The sequence below is a fragment of the Pan paniscus genome, chromosome 1 (assembly GCF_029289425.2).
Source record: "Pan paniscus chromosome 1, NHGRI_mPanPan1-v2.0_pri, whole genome shotgun sequence".
Taxonomy (NCBI): domain Eukaryota; kingdom Metazoa; phylum Chordata; class Mammalia; order Primates; family Hominidae; genus Pan; species Pan paniscus.
Window position 1 is genome coordinate 176,666,085 of NC_073249.2, and position 15,381 is coordinate 176,681,465.

General features: G+C 41.1%; 1 protein-coding gene across 15 annotated transcripts in view; it reads right to left on the reverse strand.

Annotated features, from left to right (window-relative positions):
• Positions 1 to 942: 942 nt before the first annotated feature.
• ELAVL4 (ELAV like RNA binding protein 4) overlaps positions 943 to 15,381 on the reverse strand; it is a 156,083-nt gene continuing 141,644 nt past the window's right edge. For 7 of the 15 annotated variants that reach the window (XM_008954947.4, XM_034964853.3, XM_034964840.3 and 4 more), the window contains 4 exons: positions 10,778 to 10,931; positions 8,911 to 9,136; positions 7,241 to 7,279; positions 943 to 3,909 (listed from right to left, as the gene is read on the reverse strand). In XM_008954947.4, the coding sequence (XP_008953195.1) occupies positions 3,540 to 3,909; positions 7,241 to 7,279; positions 8,911 to 9,136; positions 10,778 to 10,931 (789 nt within the window). In that variant the 3' untranslated portion in view covers positions 943 to 3,539. The remainder of the gene's footprint in view (positions 3,910 to 7,240; positions 7,280 to 8,910; positions 9,137 to 10,777; positions 10,932 to 15,381) is intronic. The other 8 variants (XM_003829569.5, XM_034964849.4, XM_057298935.2 and 5 more) reach the window with 2 other exon arrangements.

Sequence of the window (15,381 nt, forward strand, 5' to 3'; positions counted from 1 at the left end):
TGTATCAGGAAATCACTAAAAAGCTAATCTGTAAAGTTCAGGGCATATTTTAATGTGACTTCATGATAATGTAGGCAGTATTTTTCTCCCTAGGTTGAGCTTAAATCATGTTCTTTAGACACATTATGAGTAATTCCTTGTTTTGAGTTTCTATTCAAAGGTAAGAAAGCCAAATATTTCCTACTTTTAAACAGAAATGAGTGCTAAAATAAAAAGGTGACCTTTCTTGCTTAGCTGTCACTTTCAATACAAATGGTCTGCTTTCTTAATATTTCTTAATGCTCAAGTTCTGCAACCTTAATGCTGAGGTGCTGTTCAGTGGAGTCAGACTTAGATTCAAATCCCAGCTGGAAACTTGCTTGTGGTGTCAAGTTACTATTCTTATTGAGTCTCAGTCTTGTCATCTGTGAAATGAGGATAAGGTTGTCTACACTCCTCGGGTTGCTGAGGATAAAGTGAGAGAATATAGAGGATACCATACAGCCTGCCCGTTACATAATAGGTGCTCTGCAAATGGTGGCTCCCTGCCCTCTGAACAAGTCACAAGCCTTCTTATAAATGAATAACAGGTGCTAATGTATCATAACACCAAAGGTAAGGCCAAGTGTTCTGGCTTATGAACCAGGGCAGTGCTCCTTAAACTTGAAAGTACCAGTGATTCATTCACCTGGGGATCTGGTTAAATGCAGATTCTACATTTCTAACAAGCTCCCAGATGATGCTGATACTGCTGGCTGGGGACCACCACACTTTTAATAGCATGGAACCAGAACAGTGACTTCTGAATATTGAGCTGACTTTAAGAGACTGGGCTAAGCTGTAAAATAAAATTTTACTCTGCCTTTTCTTTTCCCTGGTTTAATGATAAAAATATTGGGGAAATCTGAAGATAGTACAGAAAAAAAGTTTAAATAAACACATTTAAAAATTTGGGAAGTCAAATCCATTCTACACACTTTCATTTATTGTCTGGACAGATAAAGTACAAATAATTCAAACACAACAAGATTATGAAAAAAAAACATTTACAATACTTTCCCTTGGAAATCATCTAAACTAGCAAGATTAACATGAAGTCATTCATTAATAACTAAAGTATACAACTGCCTGGTCCTAAGATTTTTTTTCCTTTTTTTTTCCCCCAAGATTGAACACATTATAGAGAAGATTTTGGCATGCCTTTCCCACTAATGCTTAGCAAATGCATCAAAACTTTGCCAGCAAACTACGTTCATTCATAGCAGGTGACGTAAAAAGTTTTCCCTGAATGTTGAACGAGTGTTCTCTGAACTGAAATCTGGTGTTATATCCAAAACAGAAAAGAGGAAAAAAAAACAGAAAAAAAATTTAAAGGAGGAGTCTATGATGCAGCCTTGGTATTCGTTATCTGTCTACCACTACGACGACTACTACAAAGTTTGCCTTTTCAGTGTGAAAACAACAGTCCTGTCTACATGCACTTAGTGGGTTCAGCATGGGAAAAAATGCACAAAATAAGCACAAGTTATAAATAACCATAACGTTTTATTACCATTAAGACTAAACTTGTATTGAAAAGATTTTATATAACAAGACAAGAAAAGCAATAGCAAATTTAACTATCAACTAGATTATGCATAGCGAGTAACTGTTTCTATTACCCAGGGAAGAGCATGAACCCTTGTATTTTTTTGTTTTGTTTTCGTTTTAAATATATAACCGTACAAAGCACAAACATACTAAAATGATCAGTGCACTGGACGTGGGAGAGTGCTCCCTCAGTCATTTTGTTCCCTTAGCTCTGTTTTGTTTTCCCCAATCTGAGTTACATTAAAATAAAGACTCAGTTGTTTTTATTTTTCTACTGTGCAGTAAGAAAAAATATTCACAACAAACATGACAATATATCAAACAATAGTTCTACACAAGTTACCTTGATACCTCTTTAACTGTCACTTAAATATCATAAGAAAACATTTTAAGACATATACAAACAAAACTAGCCAAGTGTTACAACTTATAATAAATTAACCCAAAGAAAAAATAACTTTATATATATATATTTATATTGTATATACACATACACACACAACAGAATGACACAATAATATGCTTCTTCCCATAGTTTAAGTAAACAAATAAGTAGTCTAGCCAATCTAGCTATATTTGATCTCGGCCATAGGCATCATCACATCGGCGATTAAATAAATAAGTGTTTCAAGCAACATAAACAGTGTTTCAAATGTACCAACACAGCCCAATTCTATCAGCATGGGCTACAAAGTGAATTTGAAAATTTCTTAATGAATTTAAAGCAAATGTATCTTTTGTTTTCCTCTCCTAAACACATTACATTTAACTATGATACTAAGATATGTAAATAATTTTGTAGCACCTACTGCTCAAACTAAGGAAGTTTTAGATCAAAAGGAAAATTAATCTTTTTAATTTTTGTTCTGCTGACATCCCATACTGATGACTTAAAGAAAAACTGTCTTTCAACTCATCTCCTTGCTTTTGGGTTTTGACTGTGGGGAACTGTGGTACCCTGGGTAGAACGAACACTCCTTTCCCCTAGTAATTAATAATTGTTTTTTAATTATTATTACATGCTATGAAAAGATATGAAGATCATCTGTTTATAGCCCATCCTTCAAAAAACAGTCTACGAATCCAGTTTAAAACACACATCTTGATCTCTAAAAAGTTACCAGTGCAGTATGAACGCGACAAAGTTGTCAATTTCCCCTAAATTAGCCAGTCAAAATATTTTTTTCTCAAATCCAGATTCTCTTGTAAAAATTCTTTATATTTTATAAAAATAGATTTTTCTTGAAACCCATTTTCAGCAAAGAGACCACCTCTTTGGCAACAATGTTAATGTTATTAAATTGTTAATGTCATCAGGTATCCCCCTTGCCCCCATCCCCTAACAGAAGACTGTTTTAGTTCACATGATATAAAAGAAAGAAGGAAAAATAAAAAAATTTGCAAAAGTTTTTTTTTTTTATTTTTGCAATTTTTATTATTCCTCTTTAATTTGTGTGGGGGTTTTTACCAATCTGATTGGATCGACATTTTGACAAAAAAGAAAAATCTTTTTTTCCTTTCTTTGAATCCCATTACTTTGTAAAAATTGTTTTATTTTTATTATTTTTTTTGTTTTTTGTTTTTCTTCTTCAAATGAGCGAATGGTCATCTTAAAAAGATCCACCTTCAAGGAAGGTAGTAAAGTTAGCTGGCTGGGTAAAAATCCCTGCACATCGCTATCTATGTATATTATATTCAACAACGACAGCTATGAAAGAACATTCAATGCATCAAAGGTATTTTTTTGTTTGTTTTTTTCTTTTTTTCTAAGCATTATAAAATCCTTTCCTGGTACACCTCAGGATAATCCAATGTTTTAATACTTAGGCAACACTGGCTTATAAAGTCCATGGTTGAATATAAGCCTTGAAAAGTTTGTTTCTCTCTCTTTCGTGTATGTGTGTGTGTGCGCGCGTGTGTTTTGTTCGTATATATTTCTATATATATTTTAGTAAGTAAGAATGGGAAATTCAGGACTTGTGGGCTTTGTTGGTTTTAAAGGAAACTTGCAACACTCTGTCTCCCAGGCGGTACCCGTTGAGGCTGGCGATGGCCATGGCCGCCTCATCATAGTTGGTCATGGTGACAAAGCCGAATCCCTTGCACTTGTTGGTGTTGAAGTCACGGATCACCTTGACGTTGTTCACTGCTCCAAAGGGACCAAAGAGCTGCCAGAGGACACTCTCATCGGAATCGGGGGACAGGTTGTAGACAAAGATGCACCACCCAGTTCCTGTGTGACCAGGGATGTTCATTCCCACAAGGCTTGTCATTCCATCAATGGTAATTGGGGAGAACCTGGGGGGACAAGCAGAAGGGGGGACTGGTCCAGACATCAGTCTGACCAAGGATAACACACAGATGCACAGACACAGACACGGGGCAGAGGGCTGAGTGAGTGTTTACAGGAGAGTCTTCAGGGTTCAAAAACCAAAATGTAAAAACTAATGTCTATGTCATTTCCTCTGATGGGAATGGCTTGACTGGCTAGGGCATGTTCATGCTGAGAGAAAGACCTAGGTCAATTTCTAAAAACCATAAGGGACTCCCAGGGCTCCCAGAGCAAGGCTCTGTAACAGTTCTATCACAGTATATGCTCATAGTGCACCCCAACCTGACTCCACCCCACACCGACTCCACCCCACCCCAACAATAGACAATGTGCTCTTGGAGGAAAGGGTCTATTTCATTCATTCTGTGGCTCTATTTGTTTATTCAGTGGAGCACATATGGGAATCTCACAGATATAGTGACACATAGAAAATGCTCAATAAATATTTATTGGTTGAATAAGTGACTCACTTTGGCCAGTGCTTGGGAAATTTCATTGTTTTTTTTTTAAAGGCAGATTAGGAGATGGCCCTAAAGTGCTTAAGTCTACCATTTTTGCACTCCCTTGACCTACGGTTGTCAAATGTTTCTTGGTGAGGATGGAGATACGTGACAATGAACAGGCCTTTCTTGCTATTAAACAGATGGGTGGTTCATTTTTCATTTAGCATTTATTCAAAAGGGTTTCCCCCACAAACTCAAGCAATAATAATAAAGATGTATTACTCCTTTATGCTATGTTATCTGGAATTTATTCCTAAGTATCACTGAAGCAAGACTGCAAGTGGTTTGTGCATTTATATATCTTGAATCGCTGTACATTAGAAAAGCATAGAATTGTTATTTGCCCTATTACAACTGCTTTTGTATTAGGCTTAGAAATCTTCTCAGTTTTTGTGTAATCCTGAAAAGAAAAATGACCCTTTAAATTCTATTCACTGTCTGATGAAATAAATCCTTGTGTGATTTGTGATGGATGTACCAGATGAAACAATTAGGTTACCAGTGCCTATAGCAGAACAATATTTGTTAATGTTTTGTTTCATATCAAACTTACATAGGGATTTTTTTCTTTTTTTTTTTTTCTTTCTTTCTTTTTTTGAGATGGAGTCTCACTCTGTCGCCCAGGCTGGAGTGCAGTGGCGTTATCTTGGCTCATTGTAACCTCTGCCTCCCGGGTTCAAGTGATTCTCCTGCCTCAGCCTCCTGAGTAGCTGAGACTACAGGCACGCACCACCATGCCTGACTAATTTTTTTGTATTTTTAGTAGAGACGGGGTTTTGCCATGTTGGCCAGGCTGGTCTTGAACTTCTGACCTCAGGTGATCCACCCACCTTGGCCTCCCAAAATGCTGGGATTACAGGCATGAGCTTATATACGGATTTTTGATGCTATACACTGAATAGTTTCTTGCTTTTCATTTGGCCAGGGTTTTACTGGGGGAGATAGGAAAAGGAGAGAAAGCAAAAACTAGGGAAGAGCATGGTGTAAAGTGTGAGCTACAACTGTTTTTAAAAATAAGCAAATATTCTTGGAGATTTGAAAGTCCTATTAAAGAATAGTTCTGTATCTAACTAGAATTTGGATAATCAAATGGCTACTGAATATATGCTAAATATAACAACTCAATAGACAATATTTTTGCTATTATTCACTAAGTCAATCTTCCCTCTTGTTTAAAAACAATTAACAAGAAAAAGCCAAAAAATATCATGGTGTAGATCCTCAGACGTGCAAATCCATGTCTATTTGTAACTTGTATCATTTCTGAAGATTGTCTTTTTAATCTTCTCTCCTCCAACCAGGTGAGTTGACCCTGGTGAACTGATCTCTTTCTGTTTATAGGTAGAAAACAGCTAAGTATTTATTATAAGTCAAAGGTCAGGGCCAGCAAAGAGATTGCAAGTACAGCCTCTATCCTAGTTGGTGACAGTTAATTGCAGCATTTTGGTAGGAAGCGTTCTAAATCCAAATCTGGGTTCAATAGGAAAAGAGAATGCTATTATCAGCTAGTGATGTTTACTCTGGGTGGGGCAGTGGAGGAGGTGGTGGCAGGCCTACCACAGCTGTGTCTTCCTCTATCTTATCTATGTTATAAGCATTTCTCTTTTCACAACATTTAGCACTACCTCACTAACATCAGAGAGGAGCAAAGGAATGAGATAGAGCTAGGAAAGATGTAAAATCCCTGGGAACAGGCAAACAGTGTGCTGGAAATGTGGAGATAATTCATAGTTATCCTCATTGATGCTGGGATTGAGATTTGAGAGGCCGGTCCTCTGATAGTGAAGTCTGCAGTCAGGTTACTTCCTCTACCGTGCACCAGTTCCCAGAGTCAGGGTACTTACCATGGATGGCCAGTGAAAGAACTGGGAGTGTGATGTGGACTATTAAAGACTACATCTCTTTCCCTTGACTGTAGGAAGGGGAATTAAAGTGTGCAGCTCTACTGAGCAAGATGATGAAGACACTATGTCCCTAGCAGTGCAGTGGAGCTTATCAGAAGCACATATGGGAATCTCATGGACACAGTGACATCACACACCCAACTTTCCAAGATTCAGATTTCATACTGGATCTGGAAAACTTTGAATCTGCATTCAGAGAGCCCCAAAAGCCTTGACTCTGGGCCCCCAACCCCACAAAAAGCCTTTCAGTGACAGGAACAGCAAGTTTAAAACACACATAACATATAACCAAGGGAGGATTTATAAGAACTGTTAAAACCTGTAACAAAAGAAACCCCTGGTTGAGGTGCACACAGATACACTTCATTCTCAGGATGTGCTCTGAAATGCACACTGAAGTGGGGGCAGGAGTTAGAAAGTCATCCACGTGTTTGTTTATCCTTTGGCCAGAGCTGGTAGTCCAAAATCTAATTTTTCTACTGAAAAATCATAAGATTGTCAACCACAATTAGCAAAATGTTCTAATTCTGATTTGCTGGAATCTGCCCTCTTAACTGAATCTTGGCATTGCTAATGCAAAACGGTTTGCTCTGCAAGTTTGCAAAACCAGCCAGCAAAGAGTCGGAGCCTTTCCCCTTAGGGGAGCCATTCAAAGGACCAGATTATTAAGGGCTTGGTAGCTGTGGCACCTGAACCATAGGAGAAGCCCACCTGCAAATAAAAGAAAAAGTGAAACACACAAATACATTTTGTGTGCCCTAAAAGAAACAAAATCAACTGAGGTCCGAAATTAAAATTAAGAATTTGACATGCTGGTGGAAGAAAAAGGAAGAATTTTTTTTTTAAAGTAAAGTTAGTGAATTAAAAAAAAAAAATTCTAGCCCCAGTCTGTGCCAACATGGACATCTGGCAATCTGTGGAGTTTTAATTACCTCTTTACGCCATAGGCCATATTAAGCAAATTGTCCAGCCTGCAAAGAGAAGGAGGGTCTCTGGGTTAATGCCTCACAGATGGCAAGATCGCTCAATGGAACTATTAATAAGAATGCTCCATTTTCAAAGAAGAAAAGCTCAACAACTTTCCCCACTGCTTAGAAGTCTATCCACCGGTAGTTTCCCCCTTTTCTGTCTCTAACTGCAAGTAATTCATGTTCAGGTCAATGCTAGAGTTTAAAGCAAGTGTCTAATGAGTCTCCCTTTCTTTCAAGGTCTGAATTAATACCATTCCCCCCACCTCTCAGAACATTTGTGTGGATTTTGTTTTATATTGTAGTGCAATTGTTCAAAGCGGGGGCTTCTTAAATTGTTCACCTTTTTACTATAATTAAACTTGTAAATAAAGGTCTCTGTTCCAGATTAACAATACACAGGCACACAATATGTATCAGAACAGATCTTTTCTGTTAGCCTTGCTACATTAACTAAATCATCTTACTACACACATTTTTGGGAGGCAGGGGGAGTTTGCAGGTTAAGATTTTTAAAAAGTGGCTTACTGTTTACTGCCTGATAGCACCTCCCAGCAAACTGCCATTACGCTATAATCTTCCTCACATTCACTACCTTACTTGGGGACAAGCTATTGCAGTAGTAACGATAGTTTCCACCATTAGAAGTCTGCTGGAGAGGCTTTTTACATAAATACTGCATGTGCTCTCAAGCAAAATAAAAATTAGATGACTTGGACTCTTCATGAAATCATTAACCATTTCAAATTCACAGGGCATAGGAGGACACGAAAGAGGATGATTTTTCTCCTCATGTAGCCAGTTGGAGCATACTATCCTAGATAGAAGGACCTACTATTTCCCATGTGAAGTTTCTCAAAGAGAAAAACATTTTCATCAAAGGGAAGCTGGGCTGTGGTGTGGAATAAAGTAATTGTTTAGAATTTATCATGGGTAAGTCAAACATATTTTTATCTCTTGTATAATAGAGACCAGTCAAGGTCATACTGCCTTCATGGAGAGAAACCTGTCTTTTAGAAAAGTCCCAGGAGAAGGGCAATGCCCCCCTGCCCCAGGAGCTTCCTGGGGGTTGGGTACTTGAAGGAAACACTAATCAGGCTTGGACAGGATCTTCCTCCCTATCTTCCCAGAACCTACTGACTTAACATAATAAGGTTAACACCAAAGGCACTTCCCCCTCCCCTGAACTCAACAGAGTTACCTGCCGAGGGAAAAGAAGATAGGAAAAACAACTCCCTCTGGCAAGGATCTGCCTTATGGTCTATTTTTTGAATTTATTAAAAGCCACTGTCCAGCCTTAAGTCTAATCTGCTGAATGTGGTCACTGATCTGTGATTAACTCTTGTTGAAACGGAACCTTCATGTTTGGTTAAATACAGAAATTTTGTTTCTACCAAAGAATCTAAAGTTTATACAGTCACAGTAGTAAATTGGAAGAGGGCTTAGAAGGGCATCTGCTCCAACTGTCTCATTTTACAGGAATGGAAACTGAGGCTTGGGGGGAGTTTTGCACAGTGATTCCTGGGGGTGGAAGCTTTTACCCTTGCCCCATTTGTCAGGACCATGGGCTTCCCTGGCTCTTGCCCAGCTATGAACCCCTGTAGCAGGGCTTCTTCCTCTTTGGGCATGCCTACCTGAACCTCTGAGCCTGGTGGTGAAGTGGACCTGGGTAGCGCCGGTTGGGGGACTGGTAGAGCTGGGAGAGCAGGGCCTGGCTGGACTTCTGGCTGGGGTTGTTGGCAAACTTCACAGTAATCGGTTCCGTAGCACCGCTGGGCTTCTGGCCATTCAGCCCTTTGATGGCTTCTTCTGCCTCAATCCTCTTATCAAAGCGGATGAATCCCACCCCTCTGGACACTCCTGGGGAAAGAGAAAGAGCCTTTGTAAAGAGTGAACACACCAAACTGGTAAACATCTTTGGGAAGAGATGGGTCCTGTGGATATTGTGTGAGGAGTAAGCCCACCTGTGGGGCCAGGGCTGAGCCCAGCTCCCTGATCTCTCTCACCCATCAAAACACATTTACCTGCATTCCTGCTCTCATGGCTCTGGACTGATGCCTACCAGCCACAGAACACAGGGCTCTCTTGCATCTGGCCCCTCTAGTCCTCTACCACTGCTCTGCTCCATCATCACCTCCCAAAAGTTACTATAACTGATCACTCACTGTCCAGTTTCTAGTCTTCTCGTGTGTCCTCCACATGTAGCGAGTGTGCAATCTATTTGAAAAGTGAACTCTGACCACATGATATGCTTTAAAAACATCTTCTATATCTCTTTTGTACTTTTTGAATTTTGTACCCTGTGCATAGTACCTATTCTTCACTGACTCCCATTCTAAAATGAATAACAAACAAACAAAACCTACAAAATACCCTTCCATGGCTCCGTTCTGCACCCAGATAAAGTCCAGATTTCTTGGCACAGCATTCAATGCCTCTGGCAATCTGGCCCCAAATTTCCTATTGAGGCTCACACCAGCCACCCTGAACTGCCTGATCCTCCTCGAATAGACTGTTCTTCCTCGATTCCATGCCTTGGGATATGCTCTTCTCTCCACTTACACTGCTCTGTCCCTCTTTTTTGCTGGATACCTCTGAAACATCCTCCAAACCCCTATTCAAACATTGCCTCCTCAATGGGGCCCTCCTAGCAATTCCCACCAGGTATGGCACACCTTCTCTTGAGCTCTCAGGGGCACTTGACAGCTTCTAGCAAGTATTTGGACTCCACACTGGAGTCCTGTAAGGGTGGGGCAGTGCCTGCTTCTTTCTTGGTCTCCGGGGTCCCTCTGCACAATGTCTAGGGCAGAGTCGACTTCTGTGAAGGTTTGTCTCATGAATCACATGACAAACGTGCTAAACTATTCTCAGGGGGTGAGTTCTAAATTGGAATCAAATTGGAGGTAGGCGAAAACACCTTGTCATTGAAAGTGCAACCCAGAGTACCTGACATTTCTTACTGAGAGGTGGTGGCTGCCTTTCTTTATTATGGACAAAGAACACCAGTACCAGATCCTGGGTTCAGATCCTTGTACTGCTACTAACTAGCTTTGGGGAGTCAGATCCCCCACTTTCAACCTGTTTCCTCAAGTGTGAAATGAGACAATTCCTTCTAACTCTATAATGCTATGAATTGGAGTTACAGCTATGCATACAGGTTCTTTTCACATACAAAAGTAATGTTATTTGGTTGAGGGCTGAATCAGACTTTGAAGGTCATACAGTTCCACTCTCAACCTGATGCCTGAATCCTTTTTACAACCCTGGCAAGTAGTTTAGCTGCTGCTGAACAAGTCCCATGATGGAGAACTCCTACCTCCCAAGATGGCCCATTTTAAATTTGGGCAGTTGACCGATAAGAAGTCTTTCTTCCAAGTCAAAAATCTGTCTATTCATGATCCATATCATCTGCTTTAAGCAGCCATCAGCCTTCTGCTCTTATGAGTAACAGGGCTGATGACATTGGTATACAAGGAAAGAAATTACAAAGAAACACTTAACCTGTGACTTGATCAACCAGGATTCGTGAGGTGATGATACGGCCGTATTGCGAGAAAAGTTGCTCCAGTTCCTTCTGGGTCATGGTTTTGGGAAGGCCGCTAACATAGAGGTTAGCATCCCTGATTGAGGCAGAGCTCGGACGGGCATATGAGACCTAGGAAAAGGCAAGAGGAGCTAATTCCATTATAGGCAATCACCCTCAGAGTAGACACTGAGTCCACAACCAAGATGACAGCCCCTCATCTACCGTTACAACTCATGGTGTCAGTTTAAATCACTCAGTAGTTCAGATTTTTAGCTACCCTTGTAATAGTAATGAGAACCAGGAGAACAACAATAGAGGAACAACAGGAGAGTTGACGATAACTTAAAACAAATGCACAGATAAGGGTCTCTAAGTGCAGAACAAAGTAGCTACTGTATGGCAGCTGTTAAATGCAGAGCTACCCACACATGGAGTTCTGAAGATTTACCTCCTGGAAGTGGGTGTATAGATGATTTACTGTATCCAACACATAATAATCTTTGAATAAACCAGAAAAAAAAAAAACCTCATGAAATTCTGCTCTGCACATTTCTCTCCTTGCCACCCTCCCTACCCCCATCCCCTTCCTCCTGAATACATAAAAGCAATCAGGTTCTCTGCAAGATTTTTTTATGTTCCATCCTTTGTGTTGCTCTAGTCTGTTCCCATGAGGTCTGCTCTCACCAAATGACAAAGTGCTGGTGAAATAGGGCTGAATGAACATCTGCTTGCGAAACTGGATATGTGACCTTCTTGTCACATCTGCAAGGACCAGTCGCCTCTAACTTTGAAGCAGGGCAGATAAAAACCACAACAAATAAAATGGGGGCAAGATGGAAAGGAGGGAGGGAAAGGGCAGTAGAGAGAGAGAAGAGAGCCTCACCAATGGTTATAATAAGTTCGACTTTGTAAATTTGTCCTCCCAGTTCTCTCAACTGCTTTTTTTCCCCCAAAAAGCTAACACAGAAGTGTAAACAGATCTGAAATTCCATCTGCAAGAAGCCAAATCTGTAGCAGTACACATAAGCAAAGCAAACCCCAGCAGTCATTAATTTTAGACTTTCATTTACTTATTTATTTATTTTTTAAGAAAACAACATCAGACATTTGAAATATAATTTACAGCTAGTCTAACAAAAGCACTTTCCTGCTAAAGCTATTTCTGGGGTGGTTATGGCTCAGAATAGATGATGAAAACAGTCATTTCAGAGCACATCTGACAACGTTGGACAGGAAGAGACCTATATGCCTTAGCATTTTTCAGTTGGAAGTTCTATTTAATCCATACAACTGATTCATAAGACCTATTAAGACTGTAGGGGTGAGAGTGTGTGTGTGTGTGTGCACACAAAAGCATGTGTGCAAAAGGAATTGAACACATTAAACCAGACCTTTGACATTAAGACCTAAACCTCCAGCAGTAATGTGGACCCTGCTTCTGTGACCTTCAGGGGAGAGAATGGGTCTAGCAAAGAAGATGAAGGATGAGCAGAACCCTCATCCATGGCACTCTCCCCCTTTCCATGACAGACATGCCAGGTCCCTTTATGGGTTCCATGCCTAAAAATAGATGTTGACTCAACAGATAAAATGATGTGAGTGACTAATCTGCCTCCCTGGCCTCCTCCTGCTGATGGAGTGAGGCAGCTGCCGTCAGTATCTCCATCTTCTAGAAACTCACGGGTGGGCTGGGAGGCCTCTGTGGGCTCCTTCCCAGCACATGGCTGAGATGTAGAGGGGCCTTTATATAGGGGGTCCCAGTGTGTGCATTTGCAGTGTGGGCTGAAGGACTAAGAACCCCATGTGACTGTCTGGACAGGGCTTCACTCCACAGAAGGTTCTCCCACCCCTGTTCTTTAAGGGACAAAGTGTGTCAATAGCAGAACTATTTTTTGAGTAAGAGGAAGAAGTGGTAGGAGAAGGAAATAAAAACATCACAGTGATATGCCCATGGCAATGAGGGTCACCCTTGTTTCACCTTGCCAATTACTGACAAATTAATTATCCGAATGACATTTGTGCTCCCTCAAAACACAACCTACCACCTTTATACCTTTGCTCATACAGACATTTTTTTTATACCTACTTCCTCAAGTCCAAATCCTACTCCTCTTCAGGGCTCAGATCAAATGACATCTTCTCCAGGCAGCTTTCTCTAATCTCACCTTCTCCTAAAAATCTCCCCAGCAGTGTTCTCAATGAACCATGGTACTTAACCCGTTTCAACCTTAACTGACCACCTCTCCATCTAGGCTGATGATCTCTTTAGGTTGTAGGTCTTGTGTGTGTGTGTGTCCTATTCAACTCTGTGACTCTAGCTCCCAGCACATAGCCTGATACCTATAAAGTGTTCAACACCTACTGAAAAAATGAATAAACACCCACAGCTCATGAGAAATGATGTTGATATTACTGGCTCTTTGGAGTTAACTGTAACTCCAGTAAGGTGGACCACTGAGAGTCAGGCACCCAGAATCCCAGCTGTGTTTCTCCACCAAGCTAAGAGCTAAGGGACATATTTCCCATTTTCCAGTGCCTGGGGCTGGAAGGACTGAAAGAAGATTGTTCTAGGACTAGACCTCACATAGAGGCCTCCTCTTAGCAAATATTTCCTGAGGATCTACTATGAGCCAGGTACAGTGGTATGTGTTGGGAACACAGCAAGAACAAGGCATAGTCTCTTGCTGTAAAGGAACTCCAAGTCCAAAGAGGGCAACAGACAACACATAGGAGGCACTCAATAAAATGTGTTGAACAAAAGAATGGATGAGTAAACATACAGACCAATTATCACAGTGCCACAAGATGTGTGTGTTATGCCAGGGATACATATGAGTGTGACTAAAACACAGAGGAGGGAGAGATTAATCAAAGGTTAAAAGGGCCGGGAAGGAGACAGAGCTGAGCTGAGACTGGTGGTGAGAAAGGTGGTGGTGGAGTCAGGTAATGGTGGCCTGATAATAGCCTTCCTCTATCATGAGGACAAATGAGGTGATGACGATCAAGGGCTTAGCACAGTACCTGGCACCCAATAAATGCATAATGGATAGTCATGACCTTAACTCCCATTAGTTCTGCACAGCCAGAGCTAGGGTACAGAGGGAACAGGGTGAACCCTGCCAGGGAAGAGGAGCTGGCACTTGAAAGTTGGTGACACAACAAAAACCATTTCCCCAAAAGTTGATTCCAACATAGGTAGAATCTCAGCTAGGGAGAATTACTGCAACACATCTCCAGAGACAGACCCTAAATCCCCAAAGGCAGCAACAAATCCCAAAGGTGAACAACACATCAATCATTCTCTACCAAGTCTAATTCCTGTTTAGTATTTCTCACCTATATGGAACCTTAAGTCTATTGTTCTCTCAGTCTCCTGTCCGTGAAACCTGTGGGGGTATGGATAGACAAAAATGACAGAAAAAAGATCTTCCTGCATTGAATATCCAAATGTTCATCCTAGTATCTAAAATTTTCAACTTTCCATATAAATGTATTAAATTCTAACTGAATGACTACAGTGGTCAGGCCCTTGGTTAGGCTGAAAGATTTCCAAAAAATTGCCAATTTTCAGGGTCAGCATTGATGGCATATTAATGCCCCTGGGCCAGTGGCCTGGAGTCACAGGGCTTCCAACACTGGAGCCAGCGCCCTGGAGAACCCCCCTTGCCTCAGTCAGGATCCTGTTTGCTTCATTCATCCAGAATCTCTGAAGACAAGACTGGCATCTCTAGGCCAGCATTGACCTCCTTCTGGAACTCAGAAAGAGCTGGGAGTGAAGAAGCCACTCCTCTCTCTGGGTAGGGGTGGCTCAAAGCCAGGTGACTGTAAGCAGCTGACTTTACAGATGATCTCTATGGAAGATTTGAAGTCCCTCCAAGCTCCTCAGCTCTCCCCATCCCTGGTGCTCACAGTCTTCCCATCCTCCACCAGAAGGATGCTTTAGCATCATGCTTATGATCCCTGACTGTGGGTCAGCTCCAGTACTCACTAGCTGCATGACCTTAGGCAAGTAATTTGATCTTGATAAGTCTCAACATCTTTGCTCGTAAAAAGGGGGTCAATTATCCTTTGATGGGTTATTGTAAGAACTGAGTTAATATATTTGTCTAGCACATACCTAGAACTTAGTAGATACTTACACATATTATTATGTGATGAGTCATACAGGCTTTTGTGGGCCAGCCTGGGAATCTAGCTCCCATTGGGACATACCCTCCAATTTCACCGGAAAAAACCCCCCAAAAAACAAACAAAAAAAACATGTGGAACACTACCAGGGAATGCCTGTAGAGGCACTGCCCTCCTCTGCCACCCTGGTGGGGTCTGGACCATCTTTTACCACTTTACTGACATGAATGTCCTCTAACATATTTCCACAGATCCCACTGCTTTATGCCAACAAAGTACTTTCCACTTTCCAAAGTGACTTCCCAATTCTGCTCTCAGCAAGTCTCACCAAGGTGGGTAAAGCAGGTGTTGTCATTCATCACAGATGGGGCATCAGGACCAGGGCTGAGGGCTGCCTCTTCCCATGCAGCACCCACAACTCCCTTTACCTGTTCATACACAGGGCTTGGCC